The sequence below is a fragment of the Melospiza melodia genome, chromosome 3, assembly GCF_035770615.1.
Source record: "Melospiza melodia melodia isolate bMelMel2 chromosome 3, bMelMel2.pri, whole genome shotgun sequence".
Taxonomy (NCBI): domain Eukaryota; kingdom Metazoa; phylum Chordata; class Aves; order Passeriformes; family Passerellidae; genus Melospiza; species Melospiza melodia.
The window spans coordinates 70,682,859-70,707,166 of NC_086196.1; the positions used below are offsets into that span (position 1 = coordinate 70,682,859).

The following is a 24,308-nucleotide window of genomic DNA, read 5'->3' on the forward strand; positions in this document are numbered from 1 at the left end:
AATTGAAGTAATGCAGTGTGAGGTCATAAGCTTGCCTGCATAAGTAGGGCACAGCACTAATGAATTGTGGTATTAATGCACAAGTTTAAATAGAAAACATGGCTTAACAATCAAAACTTCATCTCTGAGGGAACCAGCCTACGTCAGCATTTTAAATGCAAACCAAAGAGGTTGAGCCCTCCAGTTCAGATTACTGATGGCAAAACAGAAATGCTAAAATTCATTATTTTTAAAATGCATACAGCTGACTAGCATTCATGACAATAACTACATCTTCCTTTAAAGTCTAGTATTAATAAATGGCAGTTACTTGGACCATAATTATGGCATCTCTGATACCCAAACCTGAAGCTTTTATGGGGCTTATGCAATTAACTACTTAAATGCATCGTAACACTTGCTTCTCTGACAGGGGAGTATTGATTTTTTAATCATTTTCCAGTCTCCTCTAGCACAAATAAATGTACTACAGTTACAGTTAATGCACTGTGTACATGCATTAAACACTGGCATGACACAATTTATTATTTTGTGATATATGGAACACAAGACTACCCTTTCAGAAAGTAACATCCTTGCTATAGCACTAGTATTTAAACTACAGTCTCCCTGATGCTTGAGAATTCTTGTGCATCAAGACAACACATCAGCACATCAAAACTGTACATAATAGGTTACATAAGTATTTAAAAACAAAAATAGCAAAAAAAATCCAAACAAAAAAAAAAACAACTGCACACAAAAACAGAAGGTCTTGAAATAAATCTGTAGCACTAGCCCAGCAGGGTACTAAATGCTGAAATTAAAAATATTCAACATTAAAAGATTCAGTATGTATTTTCCTAAAGGTGTCACTGTGGTACCTGTAGCTACTTTCTGAAACATGAATGAATTATAATTTTACCTATTTAATTTTTTTTAGTCACGTTCTGTTAAGACACATCTGTCAAAATAATGAGCATACTGCATTTTAGTGGATTCAAAGTCACATTTTTGTGTATTTTAATTATGTAGTTTTAATGTCCTGCTATATAATACATATTTAATATATTATAAGGCTAAAACAGTATTTAAAAGCCCATGATTGCTGCGTGCAAGTGTGTAGCAGAGGGCACAGAAAAGACCAATAAAGACAGATGGTCCATACAGCTTATGTTGAAGTCATATATCTAAATATAGATGTTGCTACACAGGTCATTACAAACAAGCCTTTCCCATGTGTTTATGCACACACGTGTACACAAAAATGAAGTTGGTAAGTAAAGAGCAGTTAATTTTGTTTTGTTTGAAATAATATCATTTTAGTTTTAGGCTCGAAGACAGATGCCAGCATTTCGCTCTGAACAGATGGTAATTCCATCTAATAGTGCATCTCTGTATTAGTAAGGTCTGTTGTGTATACAAACAGTAATAAACACTAGGTAAGGATCAAAATAAATTTTAATTGTTGACATTAAATTCTGGCAGCCATGGTTCTAAGGATACAATACTCCTTTCTCAAGTCTGTCAGGTTTACTAATACAACTGCTAAAGCTTTTCCCTACTCCGCCAGATTCTTGTCCCAGGAATAACATATTTACTCTGTGGCTAAATTTTACAGGCTTACATATGTTTGAGTAACTTCTGCTCAGCTTACTGTAGGTAGGTATTTGTGTACTCTTCTACCAAAATCCTGAAGTAGACACTGAAAGGTTCAGGAAGGTAAATCAACAAAAAGTCTACCATTTTTAGCTGTTGAATCCCAAATGCATACATACAAAATAAAAGAGGAAAAAATGCCAAATTCAAGGAAAAAAGTTACAGAACATATCTTTTTCTTCTCATACTGGAGTTTACCTTGCATGTAAAACTGCACACCTCACTATGGGTCATGCATTTCATTTTTGATTCCAGTAATTAGTCCAGAGGACCTTGAGTTTGCCATTGCATTTCAGGTATGTTCTCCTTTTCTGGACTCACAATGGTATCAGTCATTTCAACAGCAAATGAGTCAAACAATAATACCTACATCTTCCGACAATATTTTGAGTAATAGGAAATTCTTTGAAGTCCATTTTGGGCTCCTTCCCAAAATAAAAGAACAAAACCCATGCACAGCAGACATCAAAAGAAAATTTAGTAACATGGATATGTTGCAATCATATTTCTTTTAAAAAAGATGTAATCCACTGTATTTTTTGAAAATCATGAAAAATATATTGCTTCCACCATATGGGACAACCAACGACTCACCAACCGATTTAAGATGCAGCATATTGAGCTGACCATATGTTACAGTGCTGTTGAATGGCTGAGTGATTCATGCCCGTCACATTCTAGTATATCAATTAAAGCTCCTTGAAGTCTGCATGATTTGTGTCTCTGTTATTAAACCCTGCTAATTCATCCCACTTACACATCTGTTATAAATCTCTAGGAGTGCTGCATGATTCATGGCAATCTGTGAGCATGGTACAGCAAATTCTTCTCCTTGTAATTAACAGTAAATTGTTTTACTGCCATGCAATGAATTTTTCAGTTATATTGCAAATGAACTCCTAAATGCACGGTTCTTTCCTAAGAACTGACTTATATTATTAGGCAATTAAAAAGTATTGCTTTGAACCAAAAGCTTTTAATCAAGAGGAATGCAACTTAAACATAGCTTTAAAATATTGCAAATTTGACAGAGAGGAAAAAGAATAAACTGAGCTGTTTTGAGCTATTTTATGGCATAATATGTGGTTGGTGGGGAAGAAGAAACAAATAACTTTTAATTCCCTACTGATTCCCTGAAACTCAAAGAGCAGTTTAACTACAGCTTGAACACTTGGCAAGACAAGTTTGAGCAGATTCTATTTATCTCAGAAGTTACTTAAGTCATCTGTCATTATGAAATTTCTCAGATTACTTTACACTTTTCTAATTGTAAAACAGCGTCTTTATTCTTGGAATAAATAATTGGATAATTAGCCAAGCTGAATCATCAGAGGATTCCAGTGTTGCTCAAGTGTTCTTGTCAAAGGTGAAGCAAATTCATTTCAGCTTTGCCTCTGTAGCTTTCTGAAGAGGCTTTGATTTTTTTTCCTGCTACATTCTTGGCAGCAGCCTCAAATTCATGAGTCCATACATCAAGTCAGTAGTTTAACAACAAATGAAATTAAATTCAAAGAAGGGAAACTAATTGAAGGACAGCAACAAAAGTGTTTGGTAATGTGCTTTTTAATATGGCATGCCACATTTGCATGATAATTTTTCCTTTTTAGCATGGAGCAGAAAGTGACTAGCTTAATGAGGGATTATTCAAGACAGGAATGAACAAAATGCATTCATAACTAAGAACAAAGATTGTATTATGAAACGGAAACAGGCAACTGCCGAGAAGTAACTGGATGATTGGTTTATGCATTATGAATAAAAAGGTAGAAAAATATTTATATTAGTATTCACTAATGACTATATATACAAGATTGTTGTAATTAAAATTATAAATTAACATATTAAGAGTGCTTGTTTAATCACTTTGGGTCCTATTCACAATGAAGAGACTTATGTACATGCATGCAAAACAATCTGTGTTTCCAGGCCAGCAGCAAATGGCCCTCGTATTTCTTTTCTGTAACAAAGGAAACTATACATTTCTTACTACCTGATTAATGGTTACTGGTGATTTTAAAATTGAGGCATAGCCTTTTGTAGAAAAGCCATTTATGACAGACATTAACAAATGAGGCTTTTGAAAAGGGTCTGCACTGGACCTTATTCATGAATGGAAAAAATGGGAAAAAATGGACAAATAACTCAGATTAAAAGGGTAATCAAAAATAAAACAACACGGAGTGTAAGACAGCCCAGAATCACCCCAGCAAACCCTGAGGCAACTCCAAAGCCCCAAATACAACTGGTTGAGAAGTCTGCCAAGAAGCCAGATGCAGCTGGTGCTGGAAGAATTTCTCCTACAAATTAGCTTCTGAACCTTGTAATTGCCATCAAAAGCAAAAGATCAGGAATACAATGTGCTGGGTAAATGGCAGCAATCACAAATCAAATACTTTGCTATGTCTTAAAAAGTGCTTTTTAAATGAATTTTTTTTTTAATTAAGGGCAAAGGAAAGGCGAACTTAATTACAAGAAGTAAGCTTAGTCACACAGCAGCTCATGAAACACAGCTGTATAGATTGTTTAAGGCAACCTCTGACTATTTGATTTGAGATTAGTAGCGTCAGCAATTGTACTGGTCCAAGCATTCACATGGCTAATTTCATCCTGCTGAAATGATAGAAAATTATAGGAATAAAATGGCATTTCTCTGCCTCTGAAAAATTTTGAAAACATGCATGTTTTGCGTCGGTAATTCCTAATTTCATGTAGACACATTGTAACAAAAATTAACTTTCAAAGGATCAGGTCTCTCACTGGTACCAGCTAGTTAAGTTCTATAGGTACCATTTCAGAATCCTGAAATGAGAGAAAACCATGCAACAAAACCTGCTTTTGAAATTAAAAAAAAGAAAAAAGAAAAGGCCTAAGACAGAGTAAAAACAACAGACTGAATGCCATTCTCAAAAATAAATAGGAATTTGAACATGGCAGAACTCAGAGAGAAGAATAAAGGAAAACTTTGCTCTATGTATTGAGTTGAAAAATGTGTAATTATTGTCTAATATTGCTCTCAGTTACATATATGCAGATCCACTTGCCAATCTTGTGATAGCACAGACTAAAGCAAAGTTCAAACTGGATTTCAAATTTTCAAATAAAATTTCAACAATGAACTTTTCCTCATCTATGAGCCAAGGATTTCAATAGCATGAGCAGAATATTGCAGTGCATAAAAGTGTTTCAAATTCCACAAGGATTGTGGAAGCTGCAGCTGTTTCATTTATGATTTAAAAGATGGATTAAGAAGTATGAAACACTTAACTGCATATATAAAAGTCTGCTATTTATGTATTTATATCAGTACAGATCAAATTTAGGTTCTCTTTCAGTCCAGTCACCTTCTCTTTGAAGGTAACAGGGATGGGTAATTCTCTTCTATTACCTTCCTACACTTATTTTGATCTTTCATCCCAATACTGCATTTATGCTAACACTAATGTTCCAACAATTTTTACCATTCTTGGAGCACCAGGCATAACTGCTCTTTTATTTAGCTCACCCCCCTGGCTTCATTTGCATTTGTAACACTCAGCCTTTTTATAAAATAACTCCATTCCTAGCAAACTTTGTTTTCTCACACTCTCCCCTCCCATTCTTCTGATTTGTCTTCTTTATTACCATTTACAGACACTGTGGGTATATGGATTGGAGGAGGAATGATTTTGCCAGTCTGACAGACACAAGGACATATAGACAATTTGAGTTTTCTTTCACTCTACTCCTGCAAAGCTACACATGAGATATTCCCAGTAAAGATGCCTAATTGAACCAAGTTAGAATTAATCCATTCATTAAGTTTGCTTCTGGATTTTACCCAGTCACAGTCCAAGAGACTTCAGTAGAGTTTTCCTGATGCTTCAGCCCTCTTGGGTGCTATCCTTAAATTCTGCTCCTGTGTGAAGTAGTCTCTTTTCTTTATCATTTCAATCCTATCTCAAAACCCCTTACTCTTCTGCCTCAATAATTTTGTTTCTAGGTATTTCTTGCCCTGTTTCTCCCTTTGTTTTCCTTTTCTGTCTGACAATGTATTAAGGAAAAAAGCCCCACCAAACTAAAAAAGAAAAAAAAAAAACATAAGTCTTCAGAGAAAGAGATTAGCTTTAAAAAAGTATATTTTTTTATAACTAGACTTCAAATTACCCTAACGGATCTGAACAAAGCTTAAAAATTACTTGAGACTTCTAGTGGCAAATTTTAGAAGCCGTTGGCAAATTCAAAAGAACTCCCTTCCTAATACACATCTGTTGGACATGCCAAAATCACAGCCATCAAGATACCCATTGATTGAAATGTTGCATGTGATAAACCTAGAACATGCCATACATAAAGGTGAGTGGACATGGTTTTCCATTATCCTTCTGCTCCCCATCCTGAGGATCAGAGGAGAAGAATTAGTCCAATTTAGTATAACCTCTAGCCTGACTTGAAACACAATTGAAAGCTCCTGGATTTTGTTACGATGCAAGGGGACCATCATGCTGGAACACATTTCAGTCAAGACTTCCTCCAAAAGGCTGCCTTTGCCAGGGCATGGAGGGGGACTGGCATCCAGCCAGGTATGCTGTCTCTTTGCCAGGGAGACATTCCTCCATAAAAAAGAACTCCCCAACAGTCCTAGAAAGACAATTTTAATTTCATTTTGCACATCTTAATGACAAAAAAAGAAAGGATAGAAATGGACTAAGACTTGATTATCTAGTTTTACAAATGCCAGGGATTGGTTTTCCCAATTCCGTTTCAAGTTTTAACTCCCTTTGATTGCTATCACATAAGTAGTGCTTCTTTTAAATTGTCTTTGGAAACACAGTTTTACAGAACCTCATGGAAGGAAACGTGCACACCCACAAAAAGAAAAGAAAAAAAAAACCAAATCTCACACCAACAACCAAAAAAACCACACACAAAAAAACCCCTGCATGGATAGGATGAAATAAATATCTCCAGGAGAAAAACAAAAAATGTGACTTGTGGAAGACACATGCAAATTGCATGCAAAATGTAAGTTTTTCATTTTTCAGTTTGCCAAAATTTAACACATTGCAATAACATGCTTTAAATACAAAATAAAAAGAACACAATACAACACTGATTCTTTTCTTTCAAGGCTTACAACAATAAACAAGAAAAGGCTTCACCACAAAACAGCTAATAAATGGGGACATGCCTGTTATGCTATTTTGTATTCTCCTGTCTTCTCTAATGTGATAGGTCTCTGAGTATTAACACAACCAGGGAGGAGATGGTCATAAACAAGCTGTCAAGCATAACTAAGCTATTGTTCCTGAATCTTTTAATAAATGTATAAATGCAAAGTTGGATCATTTGTAGTAATAAGGTGTGCTGTTTAGACAATATTTGTTTCCATGGTTATCAGCATAGACTGGAACATTGTTCCTCATGGCTGTGTGGAATAGGATAAAGTCATACTTATACAAGTAGGAGGCTCTGTATAAGAGAAGAGCCTTCCACTTGAAAAAAAAATGGAAAGGCAATGAAATAAATAGACATGAAGAACTGAGGACAGACTAGAGGCAATATCCCAACACCTTAAATATCACTTCAGCAGAAAATTCCCAATATGTGAGACAAAATTACATGAGAGAGGTAATTGCAAAGATCATCATCACAACATCCATATGACAACACTAATTGCTTAACGTTTTTAGTTCTACTTGTTTACATTTTTAGTTAAGCATTTTAGCTAATATTGTGACATTAACTAACGTGTTTTAAATGCCTGTACAAAAGGAAACCACAATGTTAAGTGGTCAGCTCTCTTCAGTATGTCACATATCATGGGTCTGAGCTGGTATTTATAGTATTAAAGAACCATACTGACTACCTCATTCCATGAATAAAGAGACTTGTAAAGCTGATATTCCTAAAAATTTCTCAAAACCCTCTTGAACCCCTGCTGTCCAAGAAGTGAGTTTAGGCCAGTCCTTTCTTCAAAGGAAATGCAGGCTTTCTCCATCTCTGTTCTGGACTGATATGTATTTTCCCCTAAATTTGTAGGCAGTACCTTTGAAATCCATGACAATGGTACTGAAATTAACTTGAAGACTGAAAATGCATTAAAGTGCACAGGAACACATATGCAGTTTCTTTAGCACTGTTCCCATATATATGTAGATACATACCTAGAAAGCAAAATCTCAAATCTCAGGGGCTAAATAAACAAACATTTTCAAAAAAGCAGACCCAAAGCACCTATGTTGCTTCTGACAAGACACTGTGTACTTACGTTACTCTTAACATATGCAACTGATCCTGCATGTGTTAAGAAAGGCTGGAGCATTTTACATTTCTTGTTATGCAAACACACTCTGAAAAACCCCCAACAACAAATTAACAACTTCTTAGCATCCTGAATGAATGAGTGGATGCAGACACATTTACGTGTCTTCACTGTTTAATCAAACATGAATAAAAACCACACATATCATAACTTGCAACTGAGAGAGCAGTACACAAATCTACTGCCATAGTAGAGTACCTTAAACCTCCACTGAAAACATTTTGGGTTTTATCTGTCCAAACAAACAAATAATAATTAAGCAAGTCACTTTGTATTAATACAACACCTACCCCTGCCACTGTGCATCAAACTAGGACCATCATCACGGCATTCATTAGTAAACCATGTGTCAGCTTTGCACTTTGCTACAGATTGTTTCCTTACCAGCTGCCAAGGTTTGCCCCATGCCTGGCTCACTGGTTACACAACCAATTTGATTGCAGAGAGTAACAGTGAAGTTGTACGTCCTGTAAGGTTTTAATCCCGTTGCTATGTAGGAGAGCTCATGAGCCTCAGCTATATGCAAAACCTGCAAAGCAAACAGATTGGAAGACAACAGTTGGTTAATAATATTTTCATTCCTGTCATTTGATGATATGATCACTAATAAGAAACTTGTCTCTGAACTTGCAGGTTCCTTCACTCAGACGTGAGAAAGCCTGAATAGACCAGCTGAGGGAGAGGATTATTTTGGAGAGTCTGAACAAGCTGGGATTTAGGTGATAATACTTCCCATCACACTGTTTTATGAGGTAATAAGCCAGTTCCTGAGTGGATAAATGAGGAAACAAAGTTATTGCCTCATAAAACTGTGTGGTGGTGCAGTTATCACTACAAACAGTGCAGCGACAATTGAGATGACGAAAATGACACTATTAAGTTGTGAAATCTGACCACCATTGAAGGAGTGACATGATTAGCAAGCATTAGGAGGGAGGAGAATAACAAATACCTACAAACACTTGCATCTGCTTTACTTTAACATCAGTATAAGCTATCAATGGGAGAGGAACTGAATAAACTGCAGCATTTTAGATATCTTTGTTTTCAGATGTATTTTCGCATGAAGAATCTTGCAAGCCAGTGACCAGAAGCAATTGGCATTTATGTATTGTTATAACAGCCTCGAGAACAGTAGTATCCCCAGCTGATAAGCAAATAAACTGAGGCCCATCTGTGGTAATACCAAGGACAAAATCAGCTCTGAATTAGAAATACAGTATGAGAGCACCAGATCCACTCCCAAATTCTGATTATGTATCATGTTTCTGTTCGTTCCTCAGCTTTCAGCTTACAACTAATGCCATGATATATTTGCCAAACCCAGTCACTCAAACATTACAACAGTATTTTAAATTCACATATTTTGACTTTTTAAATCTGTTTCTTTCCAGTATTTTAGGTTTCCCCACTTCAAAAACTCATCCAGACAAGTACCTTTTTAAGGAAAATGTAGATACCTACAATACAATACGGCTTTAAGCATATTAGCAAGTACAGCAACAATATAGAACCAGTATATACAAATATCAGTGTAATTTAAATTTTGTTGCACAAGCTCATCTCTCCTAAGTTTGAATCTCAACTGCTACTGAACACAAGTCAGATCAGAAAGACAGCTTAAAATGCAGATGTAGCACATAGCATTGCATCAAACCTGTAGGTGATCAGAGAACACACAGGAAACCAGGGAAAAATTCATCACAACACCTCAGAGGACATCAGGTTTTATCAATTTTATTATTAACAGTTAGGAAAGACTTAATGTAACTAACAATAATACCTGGGAAAACGGTGGCAAAGACCTTTGTTCATTCATCAAACTGATGCTGAACCCCATCACTTCTCCTCTTGATATATCATCTTCAGGTTTTTCCCACGACACATTAAGGGAATATGGGGAAAGAGGGAATACTGATGGAGATGGCATGAACGCTGGGGCTGAAATAAAGTTAAATTAATAATATTAATAAAGTAAGTGAGCAATATGTATAATGCAAGCTTGCTCATTGTACTTGCAAAACACCATTTCAGACAATCATTTCTTTTCCCTTTCTAACCTTATTTTCAAGTCTAGCTGGAATTTTCACCTTATTTTCATAAGTACTTCACTCATCATTCTCCTGTTTTCTACTCTGGCTGTGAATGCAGATTAAAACTCTGCCTGTGTCTTCAAAGAAATACTAATCAACACTACAGTCCTATCCCCTGTAGCAGGTAGGAAAGTACATACAAATGAAAAGGCCTTGAAGAAGAACTTCATGCGACATGGGAAAAAACTGATAAAAGCAAAAAGTGTTCAATACTTCAGCATCTTAAAAGCAATTCTGTTTGCTAGGCCAGTTTGAAATTAACATGTCTCTCACTTCTTACAAAACAGTTCCCTTGTCTTCCATAGTAAATCTGTTAAAGGATTGTTTGCACTGCAGTTAAATCCCCACCTGATTCCTCTGTAATAATAGGATACCAACTCACAGCACTTCTGCTACATACAAACAACTGCACTAATGGACCTCTTCCCAAATACAATTTAACACTTTTATAACGTATAATATTTAAGAAACAGATAAGCAAAAAAGTCTCATTTTTGAAGGAGGAATTCGTTTAGCCTGCTGTTTTGCTGGAGCAAATGACTGAGGACATGATTTTCAAGTGAGCATCAAACAAAAGCATAAGTAACGTAAGAGAGATGTTTAATTGTTAATCATTGGCTTTATCAATCTGAAAACCATAGAATTCTACTGAAAGCATTGAAATAAATTGCTGATATTTGAAATAATATGTCATATGGCAAAGCCCTTTTGAAAATCTGAAGAGAAGGGTCATAATACAAGAGGCTGCAAACTGGTTACGCTTTGATAAAAAGGGGCCCTGTTATAACACTTGGCCTCTATTAAAGCCCATGAAGAGCTGTAAGGAGTTAAAGAGCACAGTTGGCTGTCTCAAATACAAAAGACTTAGCCATGAGATAAGCACAGAAGAAGTGACAGGATGGTGTTAACTCCAGGCCTGAGGCATGAGAGATCTGCTTTGCTCCTTCTGGTTAAAAGCATCCAGACAAAGATTCCCACTTCAGCAAACTGTGTGAAGAAGCAACTGCCCACACACATATCACTGGTCAAACAAAGATCACCCCAAGTATTGGGACAGATGACTTTTGCAAACACCAACAATCACTGAAGCTACCCTGAATATGCTTCTCTGGATACCTCGAACCTGGACTGTAAGATAAGCCACCATAGCAAGAACTTGAGATAAGATAAAGATGGCACTATTGTCCAGATGTTATCTCAGACCCAGCCTGAGGTTAAAAAACCTTGAGAAGAAGGATGTATCACTGATGTGGACACAAAGAATGCAAGATTTATGGGCCACAACAAAAGCCAACTTGGCAACTGTGCTGAAATCAGCTCTGACTGGGTGAAAGGCAAATCCATCAGGGGAGATCGTGACCACCGACTCACAGCCCATCAACCCAAGAACCCCACTGACACCAAAAAAAAAGAGAAAGACTGAGACAAATTAGCATTAGAAGCAAGGGAATCCTCTAATCAATAGAATAAGAGAACTCTGCAGCCAATGAGAATTAGTTCCTTTATTTGCTAAAAAGTATAAATTGTGAAAAATTTTGAATGACCTCAGAATCACCACTGAGAAGACCAGAGTGAAGAAGGACTAACAGGACACTGCTGGATCCACGGGAGGTAACTATCTTCTGTTGATCACTGTCTCCCCACTGAGTTTTCTCTTTCTTTCTATCTCTACACCTCACATTTGCTGTTAAATAAAATCCATGTAATTGACTTCGGCATATGGTCTCATTTGAACCTAAATTTGGATAGAGGCATCTCTCACTAATGGGGTCTCATCAGAAGTTTCAAGCACTATAGTCCTGAAAAGGGAACCCTTTCAAGTTATTCAAATTAAAACACTGCTTGGTATATTTTGCAATCTTGTAGTTTAAATATAGGGTTAATTGATATGGATTATTTTCACAACAACATGATATTATGTTGTGAAGAAAATTATTTTGCTTTTCATATTCAGTTCTGTAATCATCTGATCTATCTGTAATTAGTTAAAAATGGGAATTTATCCCTAGTTAACCATCATTAAACACTTCTATGGAAAATTAAGAATACATGTTGATCTACGTTTTCCTTTCATTTCTATCAAATAAATTCAAACCAGTGCTTACCAGCCTCTCCTGTTCGTCCTGATACCCAATCTGAAGATATGCTACCTGCCATGTTTACTGCTAGCACATAAAATTCATACTCTGTGAATGGCTCCAGATCAATGACTGTGGTACTGGTCTGTGGTGGAGCCAAGGCATTTTCATTCTGAGATTCCACAATTGGCTGAGGACTGAGCCATCCACTGCTTTGGAAAATACGGATTTCAGGAGGAAGAAAGTTCCCAGCTGATTTTAATTTTTTCCTCATGTAAAGTTCATATCTTATAATTATACCTAGAGGAAAAGGCCAGGAAAAAAAAGTGAATTTAAATGATATCTGGAGTTCTACTAAAGTACCAATTTCTTTTTACTTTTCTTTTAAGATAAAGAGAAGATAACTTTTGAGTGACATTTTAATTATTTTAATGCCAACATTTTAAAACATATTACTGGATAGGAGATACATGTACATCAGTTTTATATCAATGCAAAATTGTTATATAGACAGGAAAGCCTCACCACTCTGGAGTAAAAAAACCAATCAGTGTTGTGGTATGAACCAATACATTATTTAGGCTGGATGGTGAAAGTAGTTTAACTAGAAGATCTTAAGAAATCTTACCAGAGATTTCTTGTAAAGCCAAGAGATAACTGCCATAAAATTTATGCATTTGGGTCTGTATTCATGCACTAAACTGGAGAGGTTGCTTGGGAGAAAGAGCTTTCCTCTTTGTCTTTGGAGACACCAGGAAATCAGACCAGACATCGAGGCAAATATGAGAATATTGCTTAAATCTGCTTGTGCTGGCCATTAGATGCACGTCATGCCTATGGACTATGAAAAGTGTATGACACAGGTTGAGACGCCAACAGTAAATATCATGACCTGCATTGTAGATACTGCCCCTCTAAACACACAGTTATTCTTGTGTGGGCATTCTTCCTATCCAGTTTGGAAAGAGGTGGAAAATTAGATGCTCAAAGTGAAAGCCGAGCTCCCCAAAGACAGACACCCATTTTGTGAACAGATAAAAATGCTTGTTTTCACATGCATAAATACTTGTGCATGTTAGTGCAAGTTCACAAAATTCCATTGCTCATATATTAAAAGATAGTTTTACCAACAAAATTAGTGGTATCACAGAAGTGATATCCTACAACAGCTGTGTTCTCAGTTTCAAAAACCTAAAATATTATTACACAAGTTAGACCAGCAACTCTTGGCAATCACCTAATCCCTAACAAAGTTATACTGGTAATAGAATTGGCTACTGCACATGACGGATGGTTTCAAAAACAGACTTCTCTGTTAATTCTTAGAATATTTTCCATAACTGTTATCTGCTTATTTATCTTTTGTCAGGCAATACTACCACATCTGTCTGAACTAAGATATCTGGCAAATTAGGAAAAAATTAATTTTACTGTAAAGTTTGATTATAAATGTGATTTTTGCTGCAGCAGATGCCACTGAGTGCTAAATCCTGGACCAAACAGTCAGTGGATTTCTGGACTCTGGAAGAATAAAACACAGACTCTGAGGATACACTTAATAGCATATAGGCAAATTAGGAAAATGTCTCACTTCATTTCTCAGTGCATGGTGCGTGGACAGGCATATTCTAATGAGATTTGGGGAAATGTTGCTTTTCCCTTGCAAAGACTTTGACTGACAAAAGTAAAGACAATATCCTACCATTTGGTTTCTCAGGTGGTGACCATTCCACAGCCAGTTCTGTAGAGCTGATGGTTTCCACGGTCGGTGGGTGTAGCCCTTCTGGAGGAGCCTGTGCAGTAACTACAGTTACTGGCTGGCTCTTTAAGCAGCCTCCACTAGTACAAGCTTGCACAGAAAAAACATACTTTGTAAATGGAATGAGATTCCAAATAATTGCTGAAGTCTTTAAGCCTTCATACTGACCACAAGGCTGCAGATCAACCGAGCTAGTACAAGTCAAAATGTATTTCTCTATGGGCCCAGAGTCATTTGAGACGCTTGTCCAGTAAAGTAAAACAGAGTGGTGACTAACAGGAAAGATAGGATTTAAATCCAAGCTTCCTACAGGTGTCCCAGATTTTGTTCTGTATGTCACTGAGTCACTTCTTGTAAAACCATGAACGTTGCTGGCTTGGATATAATAGGAGTAGAAGGTATATGGAGCTAACATGACATCGGTGAAGGTCTGAATACCTGAAACAAACAGGTGAGAAGAAAACTGTATCAGTCTAACACATTAAAAATAACCTTAACTGCTATACCTAAATTCTGTCCAGCTCTAATCCAATACATATTTATGCCTGTCCACATGATTTTCTTGAGATTATAAACATTGCAACTTCTCAGGTTTTTTTAGCGCAGGAAAAAAAGGTCCCCTTTATCCTTTACAATCTTCCCTTGCACATTAGCATCATTAGAGAAATTATTTTTCCACTGAACTTCTAGTTCCTGCTTTAATCATGAAAATTAATACAATTATCTTCTCATTCCTCTTTTTCTTCAAAATAATTATTTCAAATGTAAATCAGCATCAATATTAGAGAATATAATTAAGGAAAAAAACCCCAAACCATTGTGCAAACTTTCAAACCTCTTTTTTTGATTAATTTGATGGCATAAGACCAAATATTTCAACTTTGTGTGCTTTCACTTCCTCATTTCTATAACAATGCTTAAAACCTCATTTGAAAAGCATTTGCTCTTGGATAAGAAGTGAAACAAAAGTGCAAATAATTATTAAAAAGGTATATACAAAGCTTGTATTTACCTTCCTCCCCCCTACTTGTCCCAGCAAATGGGTCCCTAGCCAGGTAATAATTGGCATAGACTCCATGATTCACAGAAGGCTGATCATATATATCTTTATTAAGAAACCCATTGCTCTTTTACAAACAGTTACAATACAGCTGGACCTAATTGGTCCTCCAATCCAAACACCATCAGCATTGGCTAATTAAGAAACCACCCATTGATAAAAAAATCTCCATAACATATCCACATGTTCACAATACCAGGTGCAGCAAGTCAAGATTAAGAATTGTTTTTCATTCTTGTCTCTGATCTCCTCACAGACTTTTCCCAGCACTATGCCTGAGAAAGTTATCTGTTGCTCTCTGTGACCAGAGCACTGCTGCCACACCTCTCAGGACCTGTCGTCTGTCTCTGCCCCAAGGTGCGTGGGATGGTTCTGAGCAGCCCGAGCTTTGAAGGAGGAGACTGGACTCTTCAGTTTTCAATCTTCAGGTTGTTTATTATTTCTTATCTACAAAGTTTTTCTTTCTGCCCAGCCAAGATTTGAACTGCAGGGCAGCTAAAGGCTCTCTGACCCCCTCCGAGGCGGTGTCGTCTTTCTATACTACAAACTACGTATATCATATTTACTTTTATGTCCCAATCCCTATCACCTATGTTAGACAGTGCACTTCTCTACTCTAAACTAATCCCCAGGTGCGAACATCATCACAGAAAATGGATGACAAGAAGAAAGAAGAAGGACGAGACATGCCCTGATTCTTCCATCTTGTTCCCATTACCCTTTATACCAAAAACCCTAAAATCTACATTTTCACCCTGTAAATATATCATTCCTGCGCCATTCAAACCTGAGTGCCTCTCATGCCCTCATGCACAGGTGGCACATCCCTAGATGGATCAAAGTCAAGCCACCGGGTGCTTTGGGCAACATTCCAGGTCTTCCGAGCCCCCCAAGAGGGTTCTCAGAACTCTGGACATCCGGAGTGATGTGTGCTGAGTTCCCACACACACCTACTTTCCATTACTCTTAGTTAGTAGTTTTTTTAGCATCTTTTTAGTATCAATTGCCATTAATTGTTCCTGTGCATTCCCCAGAAGGAGTTACACATCTTAGTCATCACAGCACAGTATGAATTTATGTACAACCACAACACCCTACATTCTTTTGCCTTAAGAAATGGTTAACGTTGACTAATACATTATGTGTCAGAGCACAGATATGCATAAACTTTTGCAAAGCAAATGAAGTGGCTGAAGCTATTTCTGCGTTCTCTCTGTACATCCACACTGGCAAGCCAGCACTGCCCTGATTACAAATTTAAGAAGAGGATCACAAACTCTGAGTATTGCTAGATATTCAACCTTTGACATTGCAGCACAAAAGCAGCAGAGTCAGCCCAGTAATTGCCTACAGTACTTCAACTCCTTCTAGCAATCACAACATTATCACTGGAGTGCAGCAGTAATGAGACCACGTTACAGCATCTTCAGACCTTGCAAACCATGGTACTTCAGGCAGGGCTGGGGAACAACTGCCAGCTGAAAATGGCTGCTGAGACCTCCTTGTCTGTTGGTAGTGAGCAGGCAGAAGATGCAGCAGGATCTCCCCCTGCACTTGGCACTGGTGAGGCCCTACCTCAAATCCTGCGCCCAGTCCTGGGCCCCCACTACAAGGAAGTCATTGAGGTGGTGGAGCATGTCAAGAGAAGGGCGGTGGAGCTGGTGAAGAGTCAGGAGCACAAGTCCTGTGAGGAGCTGCTGAGGGAGTTTGGGTTGCTCAGTCTGAAGAAAAGAAGACTCAGGAGAGACCTTATCCCTCTCTAAAACTTCCTGAAAGGAGGTTGTAGCCTGAGGGTCAGGCTCTTCTCTCAAGTAAGAGGATGACAGGAAACGACCTCAAATTGTGCTAGAGAAGGTTGGGTATTTGCTATAAAGAGATTAGATATTAGGAAAAAATTATTTATGGTAAGGGTGGTCAGGCTTTGGAATGAACTGTCTAGCAGTCTGGTAGACTCAAGACGTCTGGAAGTATTCAAAGAAAAAGATGTAGTACTTGAAGACATGGCTTAGAGGTGACATGGCAGTGCTGGGTTCATCATTTGACTTAATGATCTTAGAGGTCTTTTTCATCCTTAATGAGTTTATGATTTTGTATTTAGTTACATTTATGAGTAATTAGAAAAAAACTTAATTTGGAGTTAAAATTGTTAGTAACTTTGGGGTTTTTTTTCACATTTTAGAGCAAGTAGTTAATTTTATCCTCAAGACAAAGACTGTCTGGGAAAGCTGAGGCTGAGGTTTTCCAGAGCAGTTAAGAAAACACTGTTTTAATTGGGCATTCTGCAATACTATCATCCAGGTCACCAGGCTGATTATTATTAATTTTCCTTGGGAAGTTCAATTTTTTTATAAAGCCCTAATTTAGTCATAAGATAATGTTAATCCAGTTGTACTCTCACCTCATAAGCATCACAAATTCCAAACTATACTAAGAAAAAAATAGCATTAGGAAACGTTCTGTCAGCATTACCAATGTATTTTTGTAATATCCAAACACCAGCAGATTATTTAATATCACTAATCAGGGGGATTTCCGGGAAATGTCAAAAATGCCTTTTGAAACTTTTAAGAAGATAATGTTTTGTTAAAATTGAAACATATTAATGTCTCATTATCCAGTTAAATACATCCACAATTTTTTTTTGCTTTCTGCAATGTAGAAGGAAAGAAATGTCGGTAAAATAATGAAATAACATCCTCAACAATGCACTGTTTCAAGTACATTACTAAATAGATGTATAACAATGAAATATCATAGCTTTTCTTTTAAAATTCTTTTTTTTTTTTTTACTGAAGTTAGGCCTTTAAACCAAATTAAGGTGTTGGAATATTCTCTATTAGTTTTCTACATTTTTTAATATTTCTTTCTCTCAATCACTTAATCTCATGCTTACATGGGGTCACATACCTTTCCTCACAGTATGTACTGCAGAGTGCCCAAAGTCACAACATAAGCCACATAGTAATGAACTGTAACACTGCAGCATGAACCAAAACATAGAAATGTGAGGTGCATTCCAAAGGTTCTGGGCTTCCACTGAAAAACAGCTTTCTTTTTCTCTCTCCCCTCCAGGGTACACACCAACAACTAGAGAGACTCAACTTCTGCAAAACATTAATGCTGCATTGGTAAGAAACTGCAACAAATTGAAGAACCTCCTAGAACAGAGGTCAAACCTTAGCAGCATTAAACCACACTCGTCCTCTTAAAAAACCACTTGTGTGCCATGTATACATATAAACAGTACCCAAATCCATCTCCTTTTCTTTGATAAGTGGATCAATATTAGCACAAAATGGCCTTTTCAGCTTGGACAGAGTGTCGAATCCTTTAGGACTGCCTTCTGAGGATCCCTTGGCAAGCCTCAACATGAGAGAAGTGGTGCTGCTAAAGACAAATCAGGAGCTACACTGATAGCTTAACAGAAGGTGCTAAAAGTTAGAGGCCACAAAAAGCTTTCCTATCTGTTAACAGTTTAAAACCAAGAAGATGAAAAAAGAAGTTTAAGCACATTATGGTCTCTTCTGTTCACTGTAATTCTTTATCTGTGACTTTGACTCATAGGTTTTGGCATCTGTGTATATTTTCAATAAATACTTTTGGAAAGTCAATTTTAAAGTTTTTCAGATTAAAAACTAAAATAGTTATCAGGTATTCTGGGTGATTCCATTTGCCAGATTTTAGACTAAGTTATTCATTCCTTTCAAGCAAAACTAGTAACACAGAACAATAATTCATTAAAGGGAAACAGGATAATATATTCAAAACCACAGAGAATGATAATGACAAGAATGAGAAATAGCTAAGAAACACCACACATAGATATAGATACATATAGAGACAAATACATAATCTTTGATGCAACCTTACTTACCATAAGGATGGTAGTCTTCAGTTGTATAAATTTCTTCCTCATCCCTATACAGCTGGTAAATAAGCCTGTTAGAATTTGGAGAGTCAGGGGAACTCCATGAAAGATTGATAGCAGAGGAATTGAGAACTTCTCCTGTAGGAGGAGGTTGCTGGAAAGGAGCTAAAACATACACAAAAACTGAGGATGTAAAAATCAAGGTAATCAATAATCACACAAATTTAGAGAAAAATGCAAAGAAACTGCTAAGCATTCTTCACCAAAAATCCCTTTGAGTAAATGTACAGTCACCAGGGCAAGACACTAATAGACTACAACAACCCATCCAAATGCTCTTCAACAACGTTTTTTATCCATGAAAAAATGTATATATTTAAATAAATTATGAATAAACTTAATCCCCCATTCCACCCCAAAATAAAGCAAGTGTTTTCCAAACAGGTGGGGTGGGGTTTCTTTTAAATGTATTTCAAGATCTTTATAAAATGAGAATTTATTTATATGGTTGCTTTATTGAAGTTTCTACTTCAATTAGGATTTATTTTTTCAAAAGATTCATTCCATTTTAGCACAGACCAGGCATAAACTCCTCAAGTAAAATACAACCGGAAAGTCCAACTAAGTCCAGATTTTACTGAAGTGTTAAAATAAGCTTACTTAATATAATGAAATCACAGAAACATAAAGGGCAAAATTTAAGTTTATTTAGGCAATTGGCTTCCATTTGTTTCCAGTAAAATTCAAATCCATGAGACTAAGGTATCTTAACAGTTTAAGAAATCAGCTTGACATGTTAATTTGCCAAAATTTGACTCTCCTACTACCTCTATTGACTTTGAAAAATGTGTTACTTTATTAAAGAGAAAAACAAGCTTGAAGTTCAAAAGCCAAGTGCCTCACATTTTAAGAAAGAGCATTCAAAATCTCTCCTACGACTCTTTTGTCATCCAAATGTGTAATCATGGTCCTTCCTAAGGTAATAGCTAATAATCAGAAATTAAACTTAATATACATACATACTCACATGTTAACATAAACATACATTTTGATAGATGGACTCTATTATCTCAAAGGTCCTTTCCAACCTAGATGATTCCATGATTCTATATTTATGTAATTATTCAGGTCAGAGCATGAGTCCACAGCTTGCTGTAGGACCTCCAGTAATCCAGTTACACTGAGGAAAGCCCTACCCTCTGTCCCCTACACCATGCATCAGCACAGAACAAGACAGGTCTGTTTTGGCAGATAGTGACTGCTATCAAAGGCAGACTGTGCCATTTCCCCATCCTCTTCACCAAGGGAGTGTGGATATAGAGGAAAACATTTTTCTCAAGGAATGAGGATAGTCCAGGGCAGCACAGAAATCAGCACATGGAGTAAGGTACCAGAAGCTGGATTCAGAACCACCCAATTAACTTTTTTCCCCTACATTAAGTATTATAGAAGAACATCAAGATTTGAAGCATGGATTTTATTCTCTTCTTTTATAAACTATCATCCTCCTCATTATGTGGATATTTGCTTAGTACCACCAAAAGTTAATTACTAAAATCTGTTCAGCCAAGCTAACAGGAGACAAGAAGCAAAGAATGAAGCTGCAGACAGAAAATGTCATGAGGACCTCAAGCCACACAAGTGATAGATGTAGAGACTTAGACCAAAATCAGTGGGCACACTATATACAGGTTTTTAATACAAATCTGGAAAGTGAGATGAAGCTTTTTATTTAGAGTAAGATAATTAAAAGCCCTGCTTCTACTGCAATCTCTCAGCCAAGAAATAGCACAAAATATTTCTAGAATTCATTGGATTGAACTGAACATAATCATCATCTCCCCTTACAATGCATAGGTTGTTCTGATGCCAATCTGCAACTTTTGAGTTTGTCTCACTTAGGAAGTAAATGTATGCTAAAGTTTCTACAGGAGTAAAGTTTGAGAATCAGAGGAAACAAGTGCTCCTAAATCCCTTTGGCATTTAAAAGAATTTCTCTCCATGTAATATATACTTACAAGACCTGAGCAATCACAGCAATTTACCAGCATCACCTTCATTCTCCACTGGCAATCTCACACTACTGCATATTGCTTCCAGACTTTTGCTGGTTTGAATTTTAAATAGTAAGCAAAGTACTTCATGGTACATTTTTGTGCAGCATCTAAGATACTGTTAAGTAGAAAAATTGCTAAATAAAAAAACTCTTTTTCTTAAAGAATGCTATTTGGACAGTAACAGCAACTTACTTTTGCTTCCCTTGGCAAAGACTTATAACCAGTAATGAATGTGTCAACAAAATACTGTTCTGCAATGAAAATAACAACAAATGCCACGCCAGGCAAAGCTCCACATGTGTGCAACAAGTTCAAATATTTTGGTATGAATAACCAAAAGACTCCAATTGCTATATCCTCTATGTCCAGAAGAGGACTCCGCTTGTCATTCAGAATACTGCCTGATGTACTTTTATCTAACTAAAATCTATTATATTATTTCTCTATGTCATACTATTATTAATCAATTTTATAGTTGAATTGCTATTGACCTTTATCCAATGTGTATCCCAACACAAATAAGTAGGTTGGCTTATGTTTGTAAAGCACTTTGAAGATGAACAGCATCATAAAAGCGCCATGTATTATTATTATTACACATTCAGTTGAAACGTCTTACATTTTTTAAAGAAACAACGAGCCAATCAACTGCCTGAACAATGAATAGATACTGTGCTTTTTACAGAAGAGTATGGGGAAAAAGGAATCAAAACTATTTAAATACTTCCAAACTTTGAGAAAAGCTAAAAAAAAAATGTCTTCAGAAAGAAATCATTCTCTATAGGATATTTATGACCATTTATAACGCCATGCATTCTACCATGCATATGATTTGAAATTTAAACTGATTTAAAATTAAATAAAAATACAAAGCGATAGCGGTCTCTACCTGTAAATACTTTGTGCATTTGCATCTCTGCTTGAAAATCTATGATTTTCACATATCACAGTTATGAATATCATATAAATACCCATGCAGAACACACAAAGAAATATTTTGTTGAGGGAAGATCCAGAAGCATATTCCAGAGATAACTTGGGAATGTCTAAGCCTGTTGTTGCATTATGACCAGTGTGACCATTATTAATTAGGCCTGCTGACAAAAATTTTCACCTACCACCTGCAGAGTTCTTCACTCATTGCTTTCAAGGCTTCCAAGGCTGGGCTGTTACCTGTGTATGGCAGTAAGGTGTGCCACCAAAATGGAACACAGCTTTTCCAGAGTGACCTGAGCTCCTTCCCACATGGTTTGGTATTATGCCCTCAAAACCCATGTCTGAACATTGACCCAAAGACAAGTTAAGTACTGAATTTTCTTATGACGTATACTTTTGCCTTTTCTTCTTTAATAACTCTGCCAGCTTGGAGACTGTGTGCTGGTGATCTTGATATCCATATGTTCCTCTGCAATTTGTTTCATTACAATTCATGATTTGACCCTCAATATCGCATTGACCCCACCTCAAACATGCCAATTTATGATGCTTTGTTACATCACATCACATAATTTTCCCAAACTGACTGAAAAAGTGTCCCAAGAGGAGAAAGGCAAAGCTACATTGCACTGAGGAGAACATTTGGAATTAATCACCAGGAGTAGGTTTTCACAAGACCTTCTGTTCCTCAGACCTTCTGAAGGCAGATGTCCTGCCTCCTGTCAGCGGCAGGAAAGGGGGCTAAACTGTAAGTTGTACAAACGCTGCTGCATTTTTGACTAAAAGATGAACTCTGGATTAGTCACTACAAAGAAAATGTGCAAGGAAACTATGGGTTGTCCCTTGTAGTTTAACCCTTATCCCCTGGGTTAAACTACAAGCCTAATGTGTGTATGACACAAAGGATTCTACACATCTCTGTAGAAAACAATCCTACAATACAGTAAAAATCACTCAAACTTCAGTGACCTTACATTTGGGGGTGGGGAGGAAATAATTTACTGCTGACCCAATTCAATACTCACTAAATCAATTAAAAACTTTAATTTAAAAGACATGCTTTTAAGACCTAACATCCACTTACTTTTACTGCAGCCAAAGAGGTTGTGGACATCCAAATTACTGGCGTCAGGAACACAGTTGTCACATTTCAAGCCAGTTACAAATTGTTTACAAACACACTGTCCAGTAACAAGATGACAAGTCCCACTAATGGCTCCTGCAGGATGACAATTACAGTGCTGACATCTATAAACAAAAACAAATCAAGGAAGTCATCAACACACATCAACACTTCAGTTAAGCACAGTAGGGTTTTGTTTAAAAGATTCTTGGGCGACATAATTAAAACATCATAAACAGTTCAGTAGTCTGAAACAGAGCAGAAAATCTATTAGTCTGATTAAAAAAACTTGCAAAAAGTATTTCTGGCAGTGAAATATTTATAAAAATAAATATTTTGCTGCCACAATAATATTCTAATTTATATAAAAATGGCTTAGAATTAAAGAGCTTTTATATATATTGATCCAGACACAAACTGGACAATAATGTTCAGTAATAATCACATTATGCACTCAGTCTTACATTCTTACTCACACAACCTTTCTCGAGAGCTGCAGAGTTCAGTGATACATATGTAACCAGCTCAAGAGGTTCCTGCACAAAATAGGCAACCTTCTACCTCAGGGAAAACTATGCTTTAGTTGGAAAAAATAAATCAACTAATAATTTCTTGCCCACAAAGGCAACTTATGGTTGAAAAAAATTACATGCTGTGAATAAAAGAAAATGAATGGCGACCAAAACAGAGTGGAGAAAAACTCAGATTAAAACAGTGACAGGAAACAAAACAGCAAAAATACTAATATTCTAACAGAAAGCACAGTGTTTTTAGAGCCTGAAGGACAAAATTTGAAATAACTACAGTGAATAATTAATTAAATCTACAAGTAAATTATTTTTAAATTAAAAAGAACAAAAAAATTAAATGCACTGGTATCACACAAACGCCATGCTTCAATTCTGTAAATCTCTCTGGGACCAGTAAAATACTTTCAGGATTAATTTATCCTTTGGCTTTTGCATGTGAAACCTCTTGTGATCAACTTGCTCTTCACCTGATACACTATTTCCCCACTGACACTCATTTATAGCATGGATACCGATGTCAGATTGTACAAATATTCAAAGAGTTTGAACATGTCATAAATTAAGCAAAGCAATGACTACAAATACTGCAATGCTACCCCTTGCAATACAGACTGCTGTTATTACTCATAACAAAGTCAACAACGGCAAATAAAACTTCTCCATCTAGATTCTAATTTCACTATATTTTAATTGCTGCAGACTAAAAGAGATCTGAAAAGCCATGGTCTGGGAAACAGGTGGGAAGGTACACCGCAGCTAAAACATACTGGGAAGTCTGCATTTCCCTCCCCTTGTGCTGAGGTGGAAATCTCCAATCCTCAGGGCATAAGCAGCATCAGCCTCAAGGGAATTTTAAAATTACTCC

At 36.6% G+C, this 24,308-nt stretch overlaps 1 protein-coding gene across 1 annotated transcript in view; it reads right to left on the reverse strand.

The window, feature by feature from the left end:
* USH2A (usherin) overlaps positions 1-24,308 on the reverse strand; it is a 374,541-nt gene that overhangs the window by 277,638 nt on the left and 72,595 nt on the right. Inside the window, 6 exon segments of the mRNA XM_063152181.1 lie at positions 8,324-8,468; positions 9,723-9,880; positions 12,138-12,410; positions 13,813-14,307; positions 18,804-18,962; positions 22,875-23,038. Of these exon segments, the coding sequence (XP_063008251.1) occupies positions 8,324-8,468; positions 9,723-9,880; positions 12,138-12,410; positions 13,813-14,307; positions 18,804-18,962; positions 22,875-23,038 (1,394 nt within the window).